The following is a 23,619-nucleotide window of genomic DNA, read 5'->3' on the forward strand; positions in this document are numbered from 1 at the left end:
CTACTCTCTGAGTAAAGAACCTACCTCTAACATCTGTCCTATATCTCTCACCCCTCAATTTAAAGCTATGTCCCCTCGTGCAGGCCATCACCATCCGAGGAAAAAGGCTCTCACTATCCACCCTATCTAATCCTCTGATCATCTTGTATGCCTCTATTAAGTCACCTCTTAACCTTCTTCTCTCTAACGAAAACAACCTCAAACCCCTCAGCCTTTCCTCATACGATTTTCCCACCATACCAGGCAACATCCTGGTAAATCTCCTCTGCACCCTTTCCAACGCTTCCACATCTTTCCTATAATGCGGCGACCAGAACTGTACGCAATACTCCAAGTGCGGCCGCACCAGAGTTTTGTACAGTTGCAACATGACCTCCTGGCTCCGAAACTCAATCCCTCTACCAATAAAAGCTAACACACCGTACACCTTCTTAACAACCCTATCAACCTGGGTGCCAACTTTCAGGGATCTATGCACATAGACACCCAGATCCCTCTGTTCATCCACACTACCAAGTATAAAAGAATCTTCTCCAACAATTTCCCTACCACGGACGTCAAGCTCACTGGCCTATAATTACCCGGGTTATCCTTGCTACCCTTCTTAAATAACGGGACCACATTTGCTATCCTCCAATTCTCTGGGACCTCACCTGTATCCAATGAAGAAACAAAGATTTCAAATAAATTTTAAACGAGTATTCGGCTCTGAAACTGATGAAAGTGATGGTTCATCTGGGGAGCACAGCCAGAGACAAATCCATTGGCACCACAGGTTATCCAGCTGTACAGAGGACACGAAAAAGACTGGAAGGGAAATAGTGATTGGTGATTCAACAGGAGAACAGACAAGCATTTCTGTGGCTGCAGGCATGAATCCAGGAAAGTATGCTGTTTCCAACAGTGCCAATGATGTTACTGAATGACTTCAGGGCACCCTGACCAGAGAGGGTGAATGGACAGCAGTCATTGTCCACATCAATACCATGGATAAAGGTAGAAAGAGAGATGTGGTCTTCAGTCAGAATTTAGGGAATTGGTGGCATAGCAGTGAGGTCACTGGACTAATCCAGAGGCCCGGACTAATCACCAGAGGCCCGGACTAATCACCAGAGGCCCGGACTAATCACCAGAGGCCCGGACTAATCACCAGAGGCCCGGACTAATCCAGAGGCCCGGACTAATCCAGAGGCCCAGACTAATGCTTTCACACCACGGGTTCAAATGACATCACAGCAGCTGGTGGAACTTAAACTCAATTAATAATTCTGGAATATAAAGCAATCTCAGTAATGGTGACCATTGAACTATCAGCAATTGTTGTAAAAATCCATCTGGTTTGCTAATGTCCTTCAGGTAAGGAAATCTGCAGTCCTTATCCGGTCTGGCCTACATGTGACTCCAGAGGCACAGCAATGTGGTTATCTTTTAGCTGTCCTCTGCAATGGCCTATCAAGCCACTCCGAGCAATTAGGAATGGGTAACAAATGCTGGCCTTGCCAGTGGCTTCCAGGTCCCAGAAAAATCATTTTTAGAAAAAGGAAATTAGCAATCAGATCTTAAGTTGCAATGGCCATTTTCTGTTTGTTTCCTCTTGTTCTGGATTCACCCACAAGCAGAAACAGTTTACACACATCCACTTTTACAAAAACGTTTTGTACTTTGAAAGATTTGTCAGTTCTTGTTTTGGTCATTTCTTCTCCCGAATAAAGAGACACAATCTGCGAGGTTTATCCCGCTGGCTGACAGATTTCCAAAGTATTCTTCAATGATCTTTTACACAGAATTGGAAACAGAATGTATCTGGTCGTTGGATTTTATTTGCATCCTGTGACATTTTGTCTTGCTGAAATTACAAGTTATTTCTATGGAAATCACAAGTGGAGGTGGAAGGAGAACATCGTGGCCCAAGTTGCAACCAATGACAGGGAGAAAAAAACAGGTTACAACGAGTGATTGTGATAACAGTAATTACAACAGGTTAATGCAAGGCTGGAGGAGAAGAATAGGGCAAAGGGAAAAGGAGGGGAGCAATTCCTGAGGTGTGTACAAGACAACTTTCCTCTTCCCAATCCAAAGGAGAAGGAAACACAACTGGATCTGGAGAATGACGTGGAACAAATGGAGCATGTTTCAGTGAGAGAGCCTCTGGGGAGCAGTCATCACAATGTGTTATTAGAGTTAGAGTAGTTATGGAAAAATCAAATGTGAAAATATTCAATTAGATGAGAGTGACTTCAAGCAAATTGTAATGGAATCTTCCCCTGGTGAATTGGAATAGCAGGAAGCAGAGTAACTGAGCATTAGAAAGCCTTTGAACAGGAGATTGTTTCGACACGGAGGAGCCACATTCCCTTCAGGGAAAGGGGAAGAGAACCCAAAGCTACATCTCCCTGGATGATTAAAAATATCGAGATTAAACTGAAACAGAAACTTGTGATAAATGTCAGGTTTATATTTCAGTACCAAAAATGGAGGGAAACTGAAAAAGGAAATAAAAACCAAAGAGGATGTATGAGAATGTGTAAGAATAGGTCACCAGATAGCAGAAACAGGGGCTGGAGTTTTCTCTCAGCGGAATTTCCCACTCCTGCTCAAGTCACTGGACTTTTGAATGGTTCGCTGCATTTTCAGCCTCACCCCCTCTGTGACAGGACCATAACTTTCAGCCCACGGAACCCAAAATCTTCTGTAAGGATATAAACAGTAAAGGATTATCAAAGGAAGGGTCAGGCCAACTGGAGATGAAAAAGGGAATGGAGGGCTTGGCTGAAGTGAGTACTTTTTAAGAATTCACTAGGAAAGAGAATGCTGTTGAGGTCACAGAAATTGGACAGGATAAAAATAGGTCAAGAGGAGATATGGCTGACAATGTTCAAAGTGGAAATGCCACTGGAGTGCGATGGAATGCACCCGAGGTTGTTAATGGAAGTGGAAATTGTGGTGGTTCTAGGAACAATCTTACAATCCCCATTAAGAGTCAGCTGAGGCTTAATTGTTGGCAGTCTTGCTCTGAAGGCTGTAGGTTCAAGTCCCATTCCAGCACCTGGCAGTACTGAGGGCACAATGCATTGCTGGGAGATGCTGCCTTTTGGATGAGGTGTTAAGCAGAGGCTCAGCCTGTTCTCCCAGGTGGATCTTTGGGCACTATTTCAAACAAGAACAGGGGAGTTTCTCCCTGCTGTTAGGAGAATCACAAAATCACAAAAAACAAACTTGGCTCATTACCACAATGCTGTTTGTGGGAACTTGCTTTAAACAAATTTGTTGCCATTTTTCCTCCATTACAACAGTGACTACACTATTGGCTATAAAAAGGTTCGGGATGTCCATGGTCATGAAAGGCACTATATAAATGCAAGACTTCATTTTCTTTGAGATGGGAATGGTGCACTTAGCTCAATTCTGGGACCAGGGCTTAGAAAGGATGTCAAGGCCTTAGTAAGGATACAAAGGAAATTTAGTAGGTTGGTTGTGGGGATTTCAGTTATGTGGAGAAACTTGAGAAACTGAGATTCCTGTCTTTCGATCAGAGAAAAGGAAAATTTGATGGAGGTGTTCAAAATTATGAAGTAAATAAGGATCAATAACCAGAGGACATGGATTGAATGTGACTTGTTAATGAACCCAGAGTAAATCAGCACTGCCTGAAATGATTATAGAAGCATATTCAATAGCAACTTCAAAAGGAAATTCAATAAATCTCTGAGGTGGCAGAATTTGCATGTTTCAGGGGAGAAGGCAGGAAAATGTGACCATGGCATTCGACAAAGTACCTCACAAAAGGTTAAACCATAAGAGCTCATGGTGTTGGAGATGGCATGGAGCGTTGGCTACTGGGCAGGAAACACAAAGGGACTGGGGGGTATTTGTCACGAAACACAGAAAGCCAGCACACAGGTACAGCAGGTAATCAGGAAGGGGAATGGAATGTTGGCCCTTATTTCAAGAGGATTGGAGTGTAAGAGTTGGTAAGTCTTGTTGCAACTGCACAAGGTACTGGTGAGAGCACATCTGGAGAACTGGGAGCAGTTTTGGTTTCTTTATTGAAGGAAAGATATTATTTTGTTGCAGGCAGTTCAGAGAAGGTTTCATAGGATGATCCCCGGTATGGAGGGATTGTCTTCTGAGTAAAGGTTAAACAGGTTGGGGCTCTACTCATTGGAATTTAGAAGAATGAGAGGTGATCTCATTGAAACATATCAGATTCTTAAGGGTAAATGCTGAGAGAATGTTTCCCCTCATGGGAGAGTCTAGGACGATGAGGGCAGAGTCTCAGAATAAAGAGGCGACAATTTAAGACCAAGATGAGGGTAAATTTCTTCTCTCAGAGGGTTGTGAGTCTTTGGAACTCCTTGCCACAGAGAGCTGTGGGGGCAGAGTGCTTGTGTAGATTTAAGGCTGAGATAGATTTTTGATCAGTAAGGGAATCAAGGGTTACAGGGAAAGGACAGGAAAGTAGACATGAGGAACATTGGATCAGCCACGATCCTATTGAATGGTGGTGCAGGCTCGAGAGGCTGAATGGCCTACTGCTGTTCCTATTTCTTATGGTCTTAATTGGATAGCTGTTTTAAAGAACTGGTACAGGAATGATGACTGGAGGCGTGTTTCTACCGCACTGAATTGTTGGGCATTTCATGAAGGAGTGAAGGAGTTAGACGTTTGGCAAGTAGTTAGATGATAAGCTGAACTGTAACCCTGGTGGGTGAGTCCCTGTCTGGGAGACAAGTTGACAAAGTAAATCGGTTTCAAATGTACAGAACTGAAAAATGACAAGTCATCCATCCATTATCGAAAGAACACTCCCCAGCGTGAAGTTACCACCAAACAGGGTCTAGATCAGTTGATTCGGGTCATTGGTATAGTTCGCTATCTGTGCCGGATCATATTCACAAACTCCACCCTCCATCAATGATAAATTCTTTTCCAGTCACATAGGCCGACTGCAAATACAAATAAACATGAAAATCGTCTGACATTCTGGAATTGATAGTAAAATTTAGCTTGTGGCTTAAAATGAACACAGAGAGAGCCCATAGGATGTGTGTGAACAGAAATAAGTAGCTTTAATATGACAGCCTCATGAATTAGGACCTAACTGTCTTAGCTACGACTGTCAAAACCTCGGACAGAGCTGGCTACAGCACAGGAGGAAAAATGTCCAGTTTGTGAAAGAGTTGTGTCTGTGGGATAAAATAGAAACTGCTGGAAAAGCTCAGCTGATTGGGGAGCGTCTGTAGAGAGAGAAACAGAGTTAACGTTTCGAGTCTGGATGACTCTTCCTTGGAACTCAGAATGTTCTGAGCTTTGAAGGGTCACATGGACTCGAAACATTAACTCTGTTTCTCTCTCCACAGATGCTGCCAGATCAGCTGAGCTTTTCCAGCAGTTTCTGTTTTTATTGTAGTTAATGTTAGGAGGGTAGGAGGACGGCAGGGAACAATATTAACCCCCAAAAATGGTGTGTTTGGAAGGAGCAGTTGAGAAGTAAAGATCCCACCTTGCTTACATTTGAAATGAGAGGGAGGAGACTCAAAAGATCTCAGGAGGAAGGTTAGTAAAATTGTTTAATTAAACGGAATGCTTCCATTAGGTTTTATATTTTTACCTGTTTCAGTGGCTTAGAAAACCAAGCACGTAAAAGGGGGTGAGAAGAGCATGATCTATGAGGTAAGCACCTTTCAGGACTGCTTGTGAGCCGGGGAGCAGCAAGAGTGTTGCCCCCGCGAGACCAACAGATTTACCTACTCCCCTACCCATGACTGACCAATTCCCCCACCACCATTTTTCCTTTGATAACATGCCCTCTCCACTGACCTCTTTTCCCCAACCACACTATCCAAAACAATATACCTGTTTTCTCATTGTTCCACGGGAGCAGGCTGAGGGTAAGGCAGTGTGTTTGTGCATGTGATTTATTTATTTATTTTTCAGTTAAATTTGTGTAAAAAATTCAGAAGTTTTTTAAAATCCAAAACAGGAAGTAGGCCCAGGAGAAGCCTGGGAAGGTTCTTGGAGGGTTTAAAAGCAGGCCACACTTTTGAGCGGGCAGCGTTGGGATCGGGCAGTGGAGTGAGCAGGGAGTAGAGTGTGAGCTATAAGGGCTTTGGCTCACAGGGCTTCGGGGGAAAGGGCGAAGCAGGGTACGTTTTTTTTCTTTTCCATTCCTATAAAGGAAAAGGGTAGCTATGAGTGAGAGGCCAGTTTGTTGCTTTCGGTGTGGGATGTGGGAGTTCCCGGAATCACCTAGCCGCCCGGAGGTTCACGTTTGCGCCAGGTGCGTGGAACTGCAGCTCCTGAGGGACCGCGTCAGGGAACTGGAGCAGCGGCTTGATGACCTTAGTCTAGTCAGGGAGAATGAGAGACAAATAGACATGAGTTATAGGCAAGTAGTTACACCGGGGCCTCAGGGGGAAGACACGTGGGTTACAGTTAGGAGGAGTAAAGGTCATACGGGTAACGTACCAGAGAGTACTCCAGTGGCTGTCCAGGGCTCGGCAACAGGTGTGAGAGGGGAGGGGTGTGAGCAATTAGTGGTGGGGCCACTTGTGGTTGTCCCACTCCAAAACAGGTATATTGTTTTGGATAGTGTGGAGGAGGATGACTCTCCAGGGGTAAGCCACAGTGACCAGGTCACTGGCACACAGTCAGGCTCTGTGGTCCGGAAAGGAAAGAGAGGGATTAGGAGAGCAATAGTGGTGGGGGACGCGTCGGTTAGAGGCACGGACAGGCGATTCTGTGGGTGCGAACGGGACTCCAGGATGGTAGTCTGCCTACCTGGGGTTGGGGTACTGGATGTCTCTGAGCGGATAGGAGGCATATTAAAAGGGGAGGATAAAGAAACGGATGTCATTGTACACATTGGTGCAAATGACGTAGATATGAAGAGCGGGGGATCCTACGAGAGCAATTCAGGGAGTTGGGAAATAGGCTAAAAAGTAGGGCCTCCAGAGTGGCAATCTCTGGGCTGCTCCCAATACCTAGGGCCAGTGAGGCGAGGAATAGGGAGATAGTACAATTGAACGCTTGGCTAAAGGACTGGTCCAGGAGGGAGGGCTTCATATTCCTGGATCACTGGGAAGTTTTCAAGAGAGGTGGGCACCTGTACAAGGACGGGTCACAACTAAATTGGAAGGGCACGAATATCCTGGCTGGGAGTTTTGCTAGTGCAGTTCGGGGGGGTTTAAACTAATATGGCAGGGGGGGTGGGGATCAAAAAATTAGGTCTACAAGTGTAGAGGCTGGGGCGAGCTTGGGGCCAGGACAAGGCTGGCAAAGAAGAAGAGCACTCTGGGGGAGGATGACCTCACTGGGCCTGGAGGTCTGGAGTGCTTATACTTCAATGCAAGGAGCGTAGCAGGTAAGACAGACGAACTTAGGGCCTTAATGCTTACGAGGAATTTGGATGTGGTTGCGGTGACAGAGACTTGGTTGAAAGAGGGACAGGACTGGCAGCTGAATATTCCGGGGTACAAGTGTTTTAGGCGAGACAGAGGAGGGGCCAAAAGAGGTGGGGGAGTAGCAGTATTAGTTAGAGAGCATATTACAGCGGTGCAGAGGGAGGACAATTCAGAGGGGTCGTGTAACGAGTCACTGTGGGTGGAGCTCAGAAACAGGAAGGGCGCAGTCACTATGTTGGGGGTATACTACAGGCCCCCCAACAGCCCAAGGGAAGTGGAAGAATGGATATGTCAGGAGATAATGGATAGGTGGAGGAAAAATAGGGATGTTGTAGTGGGAGACTTTAATTTCCCTGGTATAGACTGGAAATCACGTAGGGCTGGGAGTCTGAATGGGGAGGAATTTGTAAAATGCGTACAGGAGGGTTCTTTGGAACAATATGTAGATAGCCCGACTAGAGAGGGGGCTATACTGGACCTAGTACTGGGGAATGAGCCCGGTCAGGTCTTCAAAGTTTCGGTAGGGGAACATGTGGCAAATAGTGACCACAATTCTGTTAGCTTTAGGATAGTGATGGAAAAGGATGAGTGGTGTCCCAAGGGTAAGGTGCTGGATTGGGGGAAGGCTAACTTTAGTGGGATTAGGCAGAATTTGGCAGCTGTTGATTGGGAGAGGCTGTTTGAGGGTAAATCCACATCTGGCATGTGGGAGTCTTTTAAGGAACAGTTGTTAGGGCTGCAGGATAGGCAGGTGCCTGTAAAAAAGAAGGATAGGAAGGGTAGGATTCGAGAACCGTGGATAACCAGGGAAATTGAGCGATTGGTCATAAAGAAAAGAGTGGCGTATGTTAGGTCCAGGCAGCTAAAAACGGAGGGAGCTCTGGAGGAATACAAAGAAAGTAGGAAAGAGCCCAAACGAGGAATTAGAAGGGAAAAAAAGGGTCACGAAATGTCCTTGGCAGACAGGATTAAGGAGAATCCCAAGGCATTTTATACATACGTTAGGAGCAAAAGGGTTGTCAGGGAAAAAATCGGACTTCTCAGGGACAAAAGTGGGGAATTATGCTTAGAGCCCAAAGAAGTAGGGGAGATCCTAAATGAATACTTTGCGTCGGTATTCACAAAGGAGAGGGATATGTTGACTGGGAGTGTCTCGGAGGGGAGTGTTGACCTGTTAGAGAAAATCTCCATTACAAGGGAGGAAGTGTTAGGTTTTTTAGGGAATATAAAGACTGACAAATCCCCAAAGCCTGATGGAATCTATCCCAGGCTGCTCAGGGAGATGGAGATGAAATCGCTGGGCCTCTGACGCAAATCTTTGTCAAGTCACTGGACACAGGTGAGGTCCCAGAGGATTGGAGGATAGCTAATGTGGTCCCGTTATTTAAGAAGGGTAGGAAGGATAACCCGGAAAATTATAGGCCGGTGAGCTTGACGTCCGTGGTCGGGAAGTTGTTGGAGAGGATTCTTAGAGATAGGATGTGTGCGCATTTAGAAAGGAATAAACTCTTTAACGATAGTCAGCATGGTTTTGTGAGAGGGAGGTCATGCCTCACTAACCTGGTGGAGTTTTTTGAAGAAGTGACTAGAATGGTTGACGAGGGAAGGGCCGTGGATGTCTCTATATGGCATTTAGTAAAGCGTTTGACAAAGTCCCTCATGGTAGGTTGGTGCAAAAGGTTGGATCTCATGGGATAAAGGGGGAGGTGGCTAGATGGGTGGAGAACTGGCTTGGTCACAGAAGGCAGAGGGTGGTAGTGGAAGGGTCTTTTTCCGGCTGGAGGCCTGTGACTAGTGGTGTTCCGCAGGGCTCTGTATTGGGACCTCTGCTGTTTGTGATTTATATAAACGATCTGGAAGAAGGTGTAACTGGGGTGATCAGTAAGTTTGCGGACGACACAAAAATGGCTGGACTTGCAGATAGTGAGGAACATTGTCAGAGGCTACAGAAGGATATAGATAGGCTGGAAATTTGGGCAAAGAAATGGCAGATGGAGTTCAATCCAGATAAATGCGAAGTGATGCATTTTGGTAGAACTAATGTAGGGGGGGAGCTATACGATAAATGGCAGAACCATAAAGGGTGTAGATACGCAGAGGGACCTGGGTGTGCAAGTCCACAGATCCTTGAAGGTGACGTCACAGGTGGAGAAGGTAGTGAAGAAGGCATATGGCATGCTTGCCTTTATAGGACGGGGCATAGAGTATAAAAGTTGGGGTCTGATGTTGCGGTTGTATAGAACGTTGGTTCGGCCGCATTTGGAATACTGCGCCCAGTTCTGGTCGCCACACTACCAGAAGGACGTGGAGGCTTTAGAGAGAGTGCAGAGGAGGTTTACCAGGATGTTGCCTGGTATGGAAGGGCTTAGTTATGAGGAGAGATTGGGTAAACTGGGGTTGTTCTCACTGGAAAGACGGAGGATGAGGGGTGACCTAATAGAGGTGTATAAAATTAGGAAAGGCATAGATAGGGTGAACGGTGGGAAGCTTTTTCCCAGGTCGGTGGTGACGTTCACGAGGGGTCATAGGTTCAAGGTGAGGGGGGGGGAGGTTTAACACGGATATCAGAAGGACGTATTTTACACAGAGGGTGGTAGGGGCCTGGAATGCGCTGCCGGGCAAGGTGGTGGAGGCGGACACACTGGGAACGTTTAAGACTTATCTAGATAGCCACATGAACGGAGTGGGAATGGAGGAATACAAAAGAATGGTCTAGTTTGGACCAGGGAGTGGCGTGGGCTTGGAGGGCCGAAGGGCCTGTTCCTGTGCTGTATTGTTCTTTGTATCTTTGTATCACACTCTTCCCTCCAACTACACTCTCCCCACCACCTCGACCAAGCTTATCTCCCTGCCCATTACCCCTGCCCTCCAATCATCATCTCCCAGCGCCCAACAATGCTCTCCCCAGATAATCCTGGACCTCCACAATGCAATTTCATTTCCTCACAAAGCAAATCCACCAAGGAGTTTCCTTCATGTGTCTCCATCTTCTCCCCTTTCCTCTCTCTGGCTCCCATTCCCTCTCTCCTCATTTCCCACCTGTTCTCCACCCCCTGCCCTTACTTGTCTCTTTCCATCCTCAGGACTACTTGCCACCTCACCCTTAACCCTGTATTACACTTGGTCTTAACTTCCTCCGTGTAACAATACAAGATATTGTCTAATCATGAAAATTATTCCATTTATATAGCTTTTATCAAGGGGCATCCAATATGTGTTCCAATGTCCCCAACCAATCCAGCCCTCAAAGCCCAGAGATGGAATTTTCCCATCCCACCCACCATGGGAATCATAGCGGGACACGGACCATGCAAAGGTCCATTGATCTTCGGCAAGGTTTTCCGGTCTTGTGGTGGGCGTAGCCGGAAAATCCCACCCCAGGTCAATTTTATTTTTACATTTCCTGTTTCCTGGTTTGAATTTGTGATCCTGAAGATTTGGGAAGGATTGTTCTTCGTGCTGTTGCCTCATTGGTTGATAAATCCTAATTAAAATCCGTTCGCATTAACAACTCATGATAAAGTACAAATGTCCCTGTGTGTTGTATTGTGGGTTCCACAAAGACTAAATGATTACTGACTGCTGCTCTGAGGGTAACTGTTTTCAGCTAGAAATCACTGGGATAGCATCCAGAGACTCTGGGCTTTCAGACTATGATTTCCTAAACGTCGGAGTATGGAATTTTCTAATTTGTTCTGAAATCACAGCCACTGCCTGCATTGCTGTGACATTGTAGAGTTTACAATTTTAGGGTTATAGATCTGTATCATAAACAGCTTGTTTAGGTCATTGGTTTGCTACGTACTTCATCAGATGCCAGATACACACAAAGGTGAGCCACCTCCTCGGCAGTGGCCATTCGACCAGTCTTCTGTCTCTCCAGGAATTCTTGCAAAGCCTGGGGTGGAGGAAATACCCAGTTATTTAATGATATAGTTGTCATGTTTGGTACAAACTTGAGGATATTGGATATTACAGACTGTAAGAGAATACTTTGTGAAAACAACTGCAAAACCTGTTAAGGTGGCTGCAACTTAACATGCGTCTGTGAGCATTTAAACTGTGCACAGTATTCGATTCTGTGGCCACTATTTAGTTAAACATGACTCTGAATAAGGGGGCTTCACAGCCACCTCATTGTTTAAGGATGAACCAGCATCTGAGTCTCGAGATCTCGAGGTTGTTAGCCTCAGGATGCCATTGTGAACAAGGAGAATATTTGAGCCCAGTTTGGGACAGAGGTTTGAGTAAATGACAATGTTAACTGCAATTGTATCCTGGTGGCCTGAACTCCAGAAGTGTTAACCCTGCAGTCATGTGACTGAAGCTAATTTCAGGGACTGGAGTATAATCCAACCTGAACAAAGCAAACCTAGCAGTGAGAAACATCAGAAACTCCACAAACGTCTGAACAATCATTGCTGAAAGTCTTTGAATGCAGCCAAAGCAATCTACATGTTCCAGCTTCCCAGCCAACCTGACAACCAATCTCCTGGCTATTCACCTCTAAGACTCTTTGCAGCTTTGTGAGAATCCTTTGTTTTGAAAAGACCTTCACTTTAACTAAAATATCATGTCAGGCCCATATTGACAAAGCGTCTGAGCTATATCTGTTTAGAATTACAGTTTTAACTTCATCTGTATCGAATCTTTGAGTGAGTGAGATGAGCGATTGAAACTTTATGGTTTAAACATCGAGGGCCATTATGTGATAATAAATAACCTTCCATATTTTTAAAAATCACCAAAAACCTACTGCTTTTGTAATTTAGAATTTGGTAAAATCACTGAGGGCAAGGAAATACACACATTTTACACACAAACATCCTGATTATAGACTGGAAGAGACTGCAAAAAAATCTGCGTGGTTAAAAAGGTGGTTAAAAAGGCATATGGGATACTTGCTTTTATTAGCTGAGCCATAGAATATAAGTAAGAAGTCTCACAACACCAGGTTAAAGTCCAACAGGTTTTTTGGTATCACATTACATTTGTTTGTATTAATTTGGTATCATATTGTATGCTGATACCAAATAAACCTGTTGGACTTTAACCTGGTGTTGTGAGACTTCTTACTGTGTTTACCCCAGTCCAACGCCGGCATCTCCACATCACAGAATATAAGAGCAGGCAGGTTATGATGGAGCTGTATAAAATGCTCGTTAGGCCACAGCTTGGGTACTGTGTGCAGTTCTGGTCACCACACTATAGGAAGGATGTGACTGCACTAGAGACGGTGCAGAGTAGTAGGGTCAATAACAAGAGGGCAGAGATTTAGAGGGGATTTGAGGAAAAACTTCTTCACCCAGAGGGTGGTGGGAATCGGAACTCTGCCTGAAAGGTTGGTGGAGGCGGGAATCCTCTTCACATTTAAGAAGCATTTAGATGTGCACTTAAATACCATAGCGTACAAAACTACAGACCAAATGCTGGAAAATTGGATTAGAATGGATAGGTGCTTGATCCTCAGCACAGATACAATGGGCCAAAGGGCTGCTTTTTTGTGTTGTAAAATTCTATGACTTTACGAGGCGGAAGAACAAAAGAGAAGATCTCTGATAGGGTAAGAAGTCGGAGAGATTAAATGATGAAAGGTTTCATGGTGTAAAAGCCAAACAGAGTGATAATGGGGAGAGTGAAGAAACTAAAGATGTGTTCAGAAGAGTTTTGAATTCTGGATAGCAGCTGTCTAAATGCAAAACAAAATAATAAGGGAGGAGGAATTCTTTGGAATTCTCTTTTCCAAAGCAATGAAGGCTGAAACATGGAATATATTCAAGGCCGAGTTAGATACATTTTTGATCTACAGGGGAGTCAAAAGTTATGAGGGTTGTCAGAATGTGGAGTTGAGGCCACAATGCGATTAGCCATGACCTTATTGAATGGCACAGCAGCTTCAAGGGGCCGAGTGGCCTCCTCCTCCTCTTATCTTTTATGATTTTATGATCTCATAACAAAGGAAGAAACAAGGAAAAACAAACCAGAGGGAAAATACCAACAAAATAAATGGAAGCAGATGTTATGATCATTGAGTTCAACAAATTCACATCAGCCTGACCTGCTGAGTAATTGCAGCATTCCATTTTTATAACTAGTGTTCTTGGGTCATTGGAGATTGGGAGGGAGAAAGTTAGAACTTGGTGTTTGTAAGAATGGTAAAATGCTCAGGGTGGAGGAGGGGGGGAGGGGAGTGCATCGCGTGGTCCCGTTAAAAGGTGGTGCTTTTTCTATGCTTAGAGAGTTTAAAAAATGCAAGTACACAGAGAGCCCAGACTAAAACATGAGTATCGAAAGGCCAAGCAGCGGTTTTACCAAGACAACAGGCTTTTGAATTTAGCCAATTTGAATCAGGCACTTAGATACCAAGAACCTATTAAATTTAAATCTGATGGTTTTGACAACCTAGGACCAATCCTATCGTGGAAAATATTAATATGTCATTGTGGGTATAAAAGGGGGCAGTGGGACAAAGAGGGAAGAGCAACTGCCACCTGCCAGAACTAACAGCTCTCATCTGTGTCTTAGAGAAAGCACCATCTAGTTAGCAAAAGTATCAAAGAAGAAAGACGTTCCAGACAGAAGAATCAACAGAGAAAGCCAGAATATTCCGGAAGACACAAAACCTGGTTGTAATTTAGAGACTGACTAAATTCTATTTTGTTAATGAGTGGGGATTGTATTTATTGGAGTAGCATTCCATTAGAATCTTATTTTATTCTGGAATATTTAATGGTTAGAAGGGATTTATTGGGTTTGTTAATAGTTTAGTTAATTTGTTCACTGTTAGTTAGATGAACAAATAGTTATGTGTTGATTTTACAGTGAGTGGCGGATTTATTTTGCATTTAACCACTAGGAGTTGCTGAAGAGCAGGTCACACCACTTTCCACACTCTTTTTACAGATTATGGGGTGAGGTACTCCTCTTTGGGTGTCTCAGTGTTAGTTCTCAGGGTGGGGGTGGATTCGCCTCTGCTTTACAACACTAGTAATCACTTGCCTCCAAAAACTAAAAATGCTTGAATCGGCTATACCCTCAACTATATCTATTTAATAGTAAGCCACTGTTCATCATTTAGTCAAACACTCATTTCTCTGAATGGGTAAACTGCTGTCTAAAATAGTGAAGATCAGCTCCATAATAAAGCTAGGGTGGGACATGGTGTTAGTGGCCCTTAATAATCTACCTGTTGCGGATTTGGTTGTGCTTCGATTCTTTCTCTTAGAGAGGGCGTGTCCACAGTACCTTGCAAATAAAAACAATTAAATATTGAATGACATCATCATATATTTGTAACATATTTCTTGCAATAAGAAACACTTCATATTGTGCTGAAAACAAAGCTTATATTAACAGATGGTAAACAACACACTACCGATTACACAGAATCTGCACAGAAAGGCAACTGAATTGGTCTGTGCTTGTGTTGATGCTCTACACGAGCCTCCTCCCACACTTCCTCATCTCACTCCATCAACATCTCCCCCTACATTTTTTTCTATCATGTGTTTATCCAACTTTCCCTTAAAAGCTTCTGTGCTATTCGCTTCAACTGGTCCTCGTCCCTGGTTGCCCTTGAACTGAGTGGCCTGCTGGGCCATTTAAGAGCCAACCACATTGATGTGGCTCTGGAGTCACATATAGGCCAGACCAGGTAAGGACGGCAGATTTCCTTCCCTAAGATCATTAGTGAACCAGATGGGTTTTTACGACAATGGACAATGATTCTCTCGTCATCAGTAGACTTTTTCATTCCAGATTTTATTGGATTCAAACTTCATCATCCACCTTGGTGTGATTTGAACTCGGGTCCCCAGACTATTGTCCCGGGTGTCGGGATTTGCTGGTCCAGTGACAATACCATTATACCACAACTACCCCCTCAGGTAACGCAAATGCAAGGGTTGGGAATGTCATAATGATGCAAATGAAGGGGTATAAGAGATTTGCCATGGAGACTAACAATGTTCTTACAACTAGGAAAGTCCTGACAAAATGATAAGAAAGCTTCATGTTTACCAGGGCATACACAGTTGCATCTTATGCCTTGTTCAATGAAGTCTGCAGCAACAGACTTGGTCAAACCAATGACAGCTGCCTTGGAGGTGCCATACACACATCTGTTCACAACACCTGTGAGGAATATATGAAGAGTCATTAGCAGAATAATTATCTCTCCAAAAACATCCACAAAACCTCTTATAGAAATAAACAATGGATATCTAAGAACATAATCTGAACAGTCAGTTCAATCTGAATTTATAGTGAAAAATCCCTGAAACATTCTAATGTGTTCTGGTGGTGAGAAATCGAGTTGGTTATCGGGCGTAATTTTATATATATCTTGCCAGACTGAAGCAATCCATTGATATCAACTCCACTGAATGACAGAAACTGTCAAATATAAAAGACAAAGAATTGTAAAGCTTGGAGTCTTGCAATGACTCTCTCCTCACTGCATCACAATGTGCCATCCAAACAGTAATATTTTCTTAAATTATACAGTCAGTGAAGTGTTGATCATACAACTAAATTATTTTAAAGTTTATTTATTAGTCACAAGTAAGGCTTACATTAACACTGCAATGAAGTTACTGTGAAATTCCCCTAGTCGCCACAGTCCGGCGCCTGTTCAGGTCAATGCACCTAACCAGCACGTCTTTCAGACTCTGAGAGGAAACCAAAGCACCCGGAGAAAACCCATGCAGACACGGGGAGAACGTGTAAACTCCACACAGACAGTGGCCTAAGCCGGGAATCGAACCCAGGTTCCTGGCGTTGTGAGGCAGCAGTGCTAACCATTGTGCTACCATGCCACTCTATTACAGTTCACAAATTAAACAATTTTCTCATCCAGTGCGCCTCCCTAATATACAAATTTTTTAGTGATCTAGCAAATAAGGATTCGTTCATTCAGCAGGAAAATGAAAAAAAGATTGGGTATTATGGGAGGAGAATTGCAACTGTTTAGTGTTTGATGGGTTAAACATAGGAACAGGAGGAGGCCATTCAGCCCATCGAGTCTGCTCTGCCATTCAATATGATCATGGCTGGTCATCCACTTCAATGCTTTTTTCCCACATTATCCCTATATCATTTGATATTTAGAAATCTGTCAATCTCTGCTTTAAACTATTCAATAACTGAGTTTCCACAGTCCTCTGTGGTCGAGCATTCCAAAGATTTACAACTCTGAGTTTTAAAAAAATTCTTGTTTGGGTCCGAAGTGGCTTCTCCCTTATTTTGCAACTGTACTCCCTGGTTCTCGATTCCCCAACCCAGGGAAACATCTTACCCACATCAGCCCCGTCTATCAATTTCGTAAGTTTCAATGAAATAGACACACATCTCGCACAGAGCCATTTCAGAAAAGTCTCTAATTGTATATAACCCAATGAATGCAGAAAAATAGCCCAAGGCATTTAATCAAAGCACAGCAAGGAAAATGGACACCAAACCAAACAGGAAGATGCCAGCAGGGGTGATCAACAGCTCACCAAAGAAGTAAGTTTCACAGGAGGATCTTAAATAAGGTGACAGAAGGCAAAGGCAGGTTGAACAGAGAGGAATTGCTGTAAAGGTCCGAATCAGAGGACTGGAGTGTTTCAGGACGCTGTAGGACTTACAGAGATAGGGAAGAGGAAAGCCATGAAGACATTTAAACACCCAAGTTAGGATTTTAAATTTGAAGCTCTAGGACAGGGGTGCCAAGATATGGTCCATGGGCCCATCCTGCCCGGGAAGTTGCCATGCGGCCCGCCAAACATTTCCAAAATTACACTAAAGTTTTCTATTAAAAATGCATTATTGCAGTTTCTTCTTAGATTAACAAATGATGTGAATTGTGTTTTCCGGATTTTTCTGTCCTCTGTTTAACATAGAACATTACAGCGCAGTACAGGCCCTTCGGCCCTCGATGTTGCGCCGACCAGTGGAACCAATCTAAAGCCCCTCTAATCTACACTATTCCAATATCATCCATATGTTTATCCAATAACCACTTGAACGCTCTCAACGTTGACGAGTCCACCACTGCTGCAGGCAGGGCATTCCACGCCCTTACTACTCTCTGAAATCATAGAAATCATAGAAACCCTACAGAGCAGAAGGAGGCCATTCGGCCCATCGAGTCTGCACCGACCACAATCCCACCCAGGCCCTACCCCCACATATTTTACCCGCTAATCCCTCTAACCTACACATCCCAGGACTCTAAGGGGCAATTTTTTAACCTGGCCAATCAACCTAACCCGCACATCTTTGGACTGTGGGAGGAAACCGGAGCACCCGGAGGAAACCCACGCAGACACGAGGAGAATGTGCAAACTCCACACAGACAGTGACCCAAGCCAGGAATCGAACCCGGGACCCTGGAGCTGTGAAGCAGCAGTGCTAACCACTGTGCTACCATGCCGCCCAAGTAAAGAACCTACCATGCCGCCCTGAGTAAAGAACCTACCTCTGACATCTGTCCTATATCTCTCACCCCTCAATTTAAAGCTGTGTCCCCTCGTGCTAGCCAACACTGTGGTGAACCATCGTTGGTTACCACTGTGGGGTTATTCCAATGTTACTGTTGGGTTAGGGTGTTGCCACTGTGGGGGTTGTTATAATGTTGTTGGGTTAGGGTGTTTACACTGTGGGATTAATATACCTGTGGTAGATGTTGTTATGGCACATCCCGGTCGGGCCCCGCCTCCTGGGGAGAGGTATAAGACCCTCTGCTCAGGCGGGACCCCTCCAGTCTGGATTGGTGTACTCGTGTTAGATAGTTCCATTGTTTGTCAATAAAAGCCTTCAATCGCTGAAGCCTTGTACCTCGTGCTTGATTGTCGCGCATCAAACACCATCCGAGGAAAAAGGCTCTCACTATCCACCCTATCTAATCCTCTGATCATCTTGTATGCCTCTATTAAGTCACCTCTTAACCTTCTTCTCTCTAACGAAAACAACCTCAAGCCCCTCAGCCTTTCCTCATACGATTTTCCCACCATACCAGGCAACATCCTGGTAAATCTCCTCTGCACCCTTTCCAACACTTCCACATCTTTCCTATAATACGGCGCCGAGAACTGTACGCAATACTCCAAATGCGGCCGCACCAGAGTTTTGTACAGTTTAAATCCTTATTTAGTTCAGAAATACAATTGTTTTCATTAGATGCAGAACTGGAGTGAGGCTGGGGAGAGCTTTATGGTAGCAAGGCCACGTTAGCATCAGTGCAGAATAACTAACTGCACAGTTGCACATGCTGCCTCACCTCACAACGTATTGTAAGCAGAAGCCAACAGTTTCTCGAGTGTGAAATTCAAGCCTATTTCGTTTGTAACTGGAAATCATTCAGTATGTGCAGCTGGGCATATGCAGAGAGCTGCAGGATTACTGCTAATATAAAACTATACTTAACCATGTCTATGAAGAGAAAAGCAGATAAAGATTGCCCTGCATTTTTAAGCAAATGGAAACAATCACTTTTTACCGAAACGAGTGGAAAGGTTTCATGCTTAATTTGTTTGCAGACAGTATCTGTTGCTGTAGAACACAACACTAAAAGACACAGTGAAACTTATCACATTGATATACATGGCAACTACACACGCAAACCCCCAGAAGACAAGTTGGCAGAATTGGAACGGTCATTGAAAAAGCAACAGTGCATTAACAAACGTGCATAACATCAGCATTAAAAACAACTTTCGTAATCACTCAAGAAATTGTAGCTATTTCAAAGCCATTTTCTGAGGGAGAGTTCATAACGATGCAATGGTAAACAATGCAAACATTGTGTGCCCAGATAAGCAACAGTGTTTATAAAAGAGCAGTCTTTCCAGAAACACAGTCGCCAACAGTAATTGTGAATGATCAGAAAATTTGACAAATTAATCCAAAATGAAAATATTTACCGCCTTTACAACAGTGATTGGTGAAAGCATGGACACGTGGCACAGCACACCTTAGCTGTGTTCATTCACGGTACTGATGAACATTTTCATGTGACGGAGGAATTTGTGGAGTTCGTGCCAATGGATAATCCTACCAAGGGGAAGGATACCTTTTAATAGTGACAAAGCATTGGATAAATGAGGTGTGGATTGGAGTAGGGCACCAACTGGTGGGCAGAAACGCAGCAGTAGCTGCAGGAATGAAACAAAAGATCCTGAGTGACAATCCAATAGTGAGTTTGTGCATTTCATTGCATTCCGAACCAAGAAGCTCTTTGTGCTAAAACCCTTGATATGGAACATGAAATCAGTGTTGTTATAAAAATAGTAAATCAATCTTCGTCAATTCAATCAGCTAATCCAGGAAGCTGACTATCAGCATGGGTTATCTCACTGCGCTGAGTGTACACACTGAGTCTCACTGCGCTGAGTGTACGCGCTGAGTCTCTCACTGCGCTGAGTGTACGCGCTGAGTCTCTCACTGCGCTGAGTGTACGCGCTGAGTCACTGCACTGCAGTGTACACACTGAGTCTCACTGCGCTGAGTCTCTCACTGCGCTGAGTGTACGCGCTGAGTCTCTCACTGCGCTGAGTGTACGCGCTGAGTCTCTCACTGCACTGAGTGTACACACTGAGTCTCACTGCGCTGAGTGTACGCGCTGAGTCTCTCACTGCGCTGAGTGTACGCGCTGAGTCTCTCACTGCGCTGAGTGTACGTGCTGAGTCTCTCACTGCGCTGAGTGTACGCGCTGAGTCCCTCACTGCGTTGAGTGTACGCGCTGAGTCTCTCACTGCGCTGAGTGTACGCGCTGAGTCTCTCACTGCGCTGAGTGTACGCGCTGAGTCTCTCACTGCGCTGAGTGTACGCGCTGAGTCTCTCACTGCACTGCAGTGTACACGCTGAGTCTCTCACTGCGCTGAGTGTACGCGCTGAGTCTCTCACTGCGCTGCAGTGTATGCGCTGAGTCTCTCACTGCGCTGAGTGTACGCGCTGAGTCTCTCACTGCGCTGAGTGTATGCGCTGAGTCTCTCACTGCGCTGAGTGTACGCGCTGAGTCTCTCACTGCGCTGAGTGTACGCGCTGAGTCCCTCACTGCGCTGAGTGTACGCGCTGAGTCTCTGAGTGTACGCGCTGAGTCTCTCACTGCGCTGAGTGTACGCGCTGAGTCTCTCACTGCGCTGCAGTGTACGCGCTGAGTCTCTCACTGCGCTGCAGTGTATGCGCTGAGTCTCTCACTGCGCTGCAGTGTATGCGCTGAGTCTCTCACTGCACTGCAGTGTACGCGCTGAGTCTCTCACTGCACTGCAGTGTACGCGCTGAGTCTCTCACTGCGCTGCAGTGTACGCGCTGAGTCTCTCACTGCGCTGAGTGTACGCGCTGAGTCTCTCACTGCGCTGCAGTGTACGCGCTGAGTCTCTCACTGCGCTGAGTGTACGCGCTGAGTCTCTCACTGCGCTGAGTGTACGCGCTGAGTCTCACTGCGCTGCAGTGTATGCGCTGAGTCTCTCACTGCGCTGAGTGTACGCGCTGAGTCTCTCACTGCGCTGAGTGTACGCGCTGAGTCTCTCACTGCGCTGCAGTGTATGCGCTGAGTCTCTCACTGCGCTGCAGTGTACACGCTGAGTCTCTCACTGCGCTGAGTGTACGCGCTGAGTCTCTCACTGCGCTGAGTGTACGCGCTGAGTCTCTCACTGCGCTGAGTGTACGCGCTGAGTCTCTCACTGCACTGCAGTGTACGCGCTGAGTCTCTCACTGCGCTGAGTGTACGCGCTGAGTCTCTCACTGCGCTGAGTGTACGCGCTGAGTCTCTCACTGCGCTGAGTGTACGCGCTGAGTCTCTCACTGCGCTGAGTGTACGCGCTGAGTCTCTCACTGCGCTGAGTGTACGCGCTGAGTCTCTCACTGCGCTGAGTGTACGCGCTGAGTCTCTCACTGCGCTGAGTGTACACGCTGAGTCTCTCACTGCGCTGAGTGTACGCGCTGAGTCTCTCACTGCACTGCAGTGCACGCGCTGAGTCTCTCACTGCACTGCAGTGTACGCGCTGAGTCTCTCACTGCGCTGCAGTGTACGCGCTGAGTCTCTCACTGCACTGCAGTGTACGCGCTGAGTCTCTCACTGCACTGCAGTGTACGCGCTGAGTCTCTCACTGCGCTGAGTGTACGCGCTGAGTCTCTCACTGCACTGCAGTGTACACGCTGAGTCTCTCACTGCGCTGAGTGTACGCGCTGAGTCTCTCACTGCGCTGAGTGTACACGCTGAGTCTCTCACTGCGCTGAGTGTACGCGCTGAGTCTCTCACTGCACTGCAGTGTACACGCTGAGTCTCTCACTGCGCTGAGTGTACACGCTGAGTCTCTCACTGCGCTGAGTGTACGCGCTGAGTCTCTCACTGCACTGCAGTGTACGCGCTGAGTCTCTCACTGCACTGCAGTGTACGCGCTGAGTCTCTCACTGCGCTGCAGTGTACACGCTGAGTCTCTCACTGCACTGCAGTGTACGCGCTGAGTCTCTCACTGCACTGCAGTGTACACGCTGAGTCTCTCACTGCGCTGAGTGTACGCGCTGAGTCTCTCACTGCACTGCAGTGTACGCGCTGAGTCTCTCACTACACTGCGGTGTACGCGCTGAGTCTCTCACTGCACTGCAGTGTACACGCTGAGTCTCCCACTACACTCCGGTGTACGCGCTGAGTCTCTCACTGCACTGCAGTGTACGCGCTGAGTCTCCCACTACACTGCAGTGTACACGCTGAGTCTCTCACTGCACTGCAGTGAACGCGCTGAGTCTCTCACTGCACTGCAGTGTACGCGCTGAGTCTCCCACTACACTCCGGTGTACGCGCTGAGTCTCTCACTGCACTGCAGTGAACGCGCTGAGTCTCCCACTACACTGCAGTGTACATGCTGAGTCTCTCACTACACTGCGGTGTACGCGCTGAGTCTCTCACTGCGCTGAGTGTACGCGCTGAGTCTCCCACTACACTGCAGTGTACGCGCTGAGTCTCTCACTGCGCTGAGTGTACGCGCTGAGTCTCCCACTACACTCCGGTGTACGCGCTGAGTCTCTCACTGCGCTGAGTGTACGCGCTCAGTCTCCCACTACACTGCAGTGTACGCGCTGAGTCTCTCACTGCACTGCAGTGTACGCGCTGAGTCTCCCACTACACTGCAGTGTACGCGCTGAGTCTCCCACTACACTGCAGTGTACGCGCTGAGTCTCTCACTACACTGCGGTGTACGCGCTGAGTCTCTCACTGCGCTGAGTGTACGCGCTGAGTCTCCCACTACACTGCGGTGTACGCGCTGAGTAACGGAGCAGTGTTAAAGCGATTCTTAGAATGAGACATGAGATCGAAGAATTTATTAGCAAGGAGAATAAACCTGTGGTGGCCTTTGTCCTGTCTGGACCACCGTTGTTGTGTTTGTCATGCCTGGACACATCCCCTGCCGGCTCCTCCCCTTGTCACCTAGTATAAAGGTGGCTGTTTCCTCCCCCTTGTTCAGTTCGGGCCGGTTACCTGTTGGGATATGCTCCTAGTTCTGTAATGAATAAAAGCCTACAGTTGTATTGGCACACAAGTAGTCTTTTGCCTAATTGATAGCGCATCAATTTTATTCATTACCTTTGACCGATATGGAGCAGCTTTTGAAGCCTGACAGATTAACTCTTGACCCTCAAGAGGTCGGAGCTTCCGATAGTTTTGACCATTGGCTGGACTGTTTTGAAGCTTTCATCAGCGCCTCTGCGGTCGTCGACTGCGCGTGCTCCGCGCCCAGGTAAGCGATGCAGTCTACGGTATATTCCGGGATGCTACTACATACGTGGACGCTATAGAACTCTTAAAAGGACATCTCTTGGCTACTCGCAGGCAGCAGCCAGGAGAATCGTGCGCCCAATTTCTGCGCACCCTGCGGGTTCTAGCTACAGCTTGCGACTGTAAGGCTGTTTCAGCAGCTCAGAACACGGAGGACCTGATCCGGGACGCCTCCGTCGCGGGTATTGAGTCTACTTACATTCGGCAGCGCCTGCTTCAACAGGGTGGCCTGGATCTCCAGAAAACGGCCACGATGGCTGAATCCCTAGAAGCGGCCTCCCGCAATCTTGGGGCCTACAATGCACCCCGTTCCATCGACGGTTCCACCACGGCGGCTGTTCCAGCGGGGCCCAAATGCTACTTCTGCGGCCTAGCGAAGCACCCTCGGCGTCGCTGCCCGGCGAAGGATGCAATCTGCTCCGGATGCGGTAAGCAAGGCCATTTCGTCAAAGTCTGCCG

At 46.3% G+C, this 23,619-nt stretch overlaps 1 protein-coding gene across 5 annotated transcripts in view; it reads right to left on the reverse strand.

Annotated features, from left to right (window-relative positions):
* Nucleotides 1-1,802: 1,802 nt before the first annotated feature.
* The window catches only part of bdh2 (3-hydroxybutyrate dehydrogenase, type 2), a 104,300-nt gene continuing 82,483 nt past the window's right edge, over nucleotides 1,803-23,619 (reverse strand). For 4 of the 5 annotated variants that reach the window (XM_078202727.1, XM_078202857.1, XM_078202611.1 and 1 more), the window contains exons 7-10: nucleotides 15,423-15,536; nucleotides 14,590-14,648; nucleotides 11,209-11,301; nucleotides 1,803-4,946 (exon numbers count right to left, since the gene is read on the reverse strand). In XM_078202727.1, the coding sequence (XP_078058853.1) occupies nucleotides 4,893-4,946; nucleotides 11,209-11,301; nucleotides 14,590-14,648; nucleotides 15,423-15,536 (320 nt within the window). In that variant the 3' untranslated portion in view covers nucleotides 1,803-4,892. The remainder of the gene's footprint in view (nucleotides 4,947-11,208; nucleotides 11,302-14,589; nucleotides 14,649-15,422; nucleotides 15,537-23,619) is intronic. The other variant, XM_078202784.1, reaches the window with a different exon arrangement.

This window comes from Mustelus asterias, chromosome 1 (assembly GCF_964213995.1).
Source record: "Mustelus asterias chromosome 1, sMusAst1.hap1.1, whole genome shotgun sequence".
In the NCBI taxonomy this organism is placed as follows: domain Eukaryota; kingdom Metazoa; phylum Chordata; class Chondrichthyes; order Carcharhiniformes; family Triakidae; genus Mustelus; species Mustelus asterias.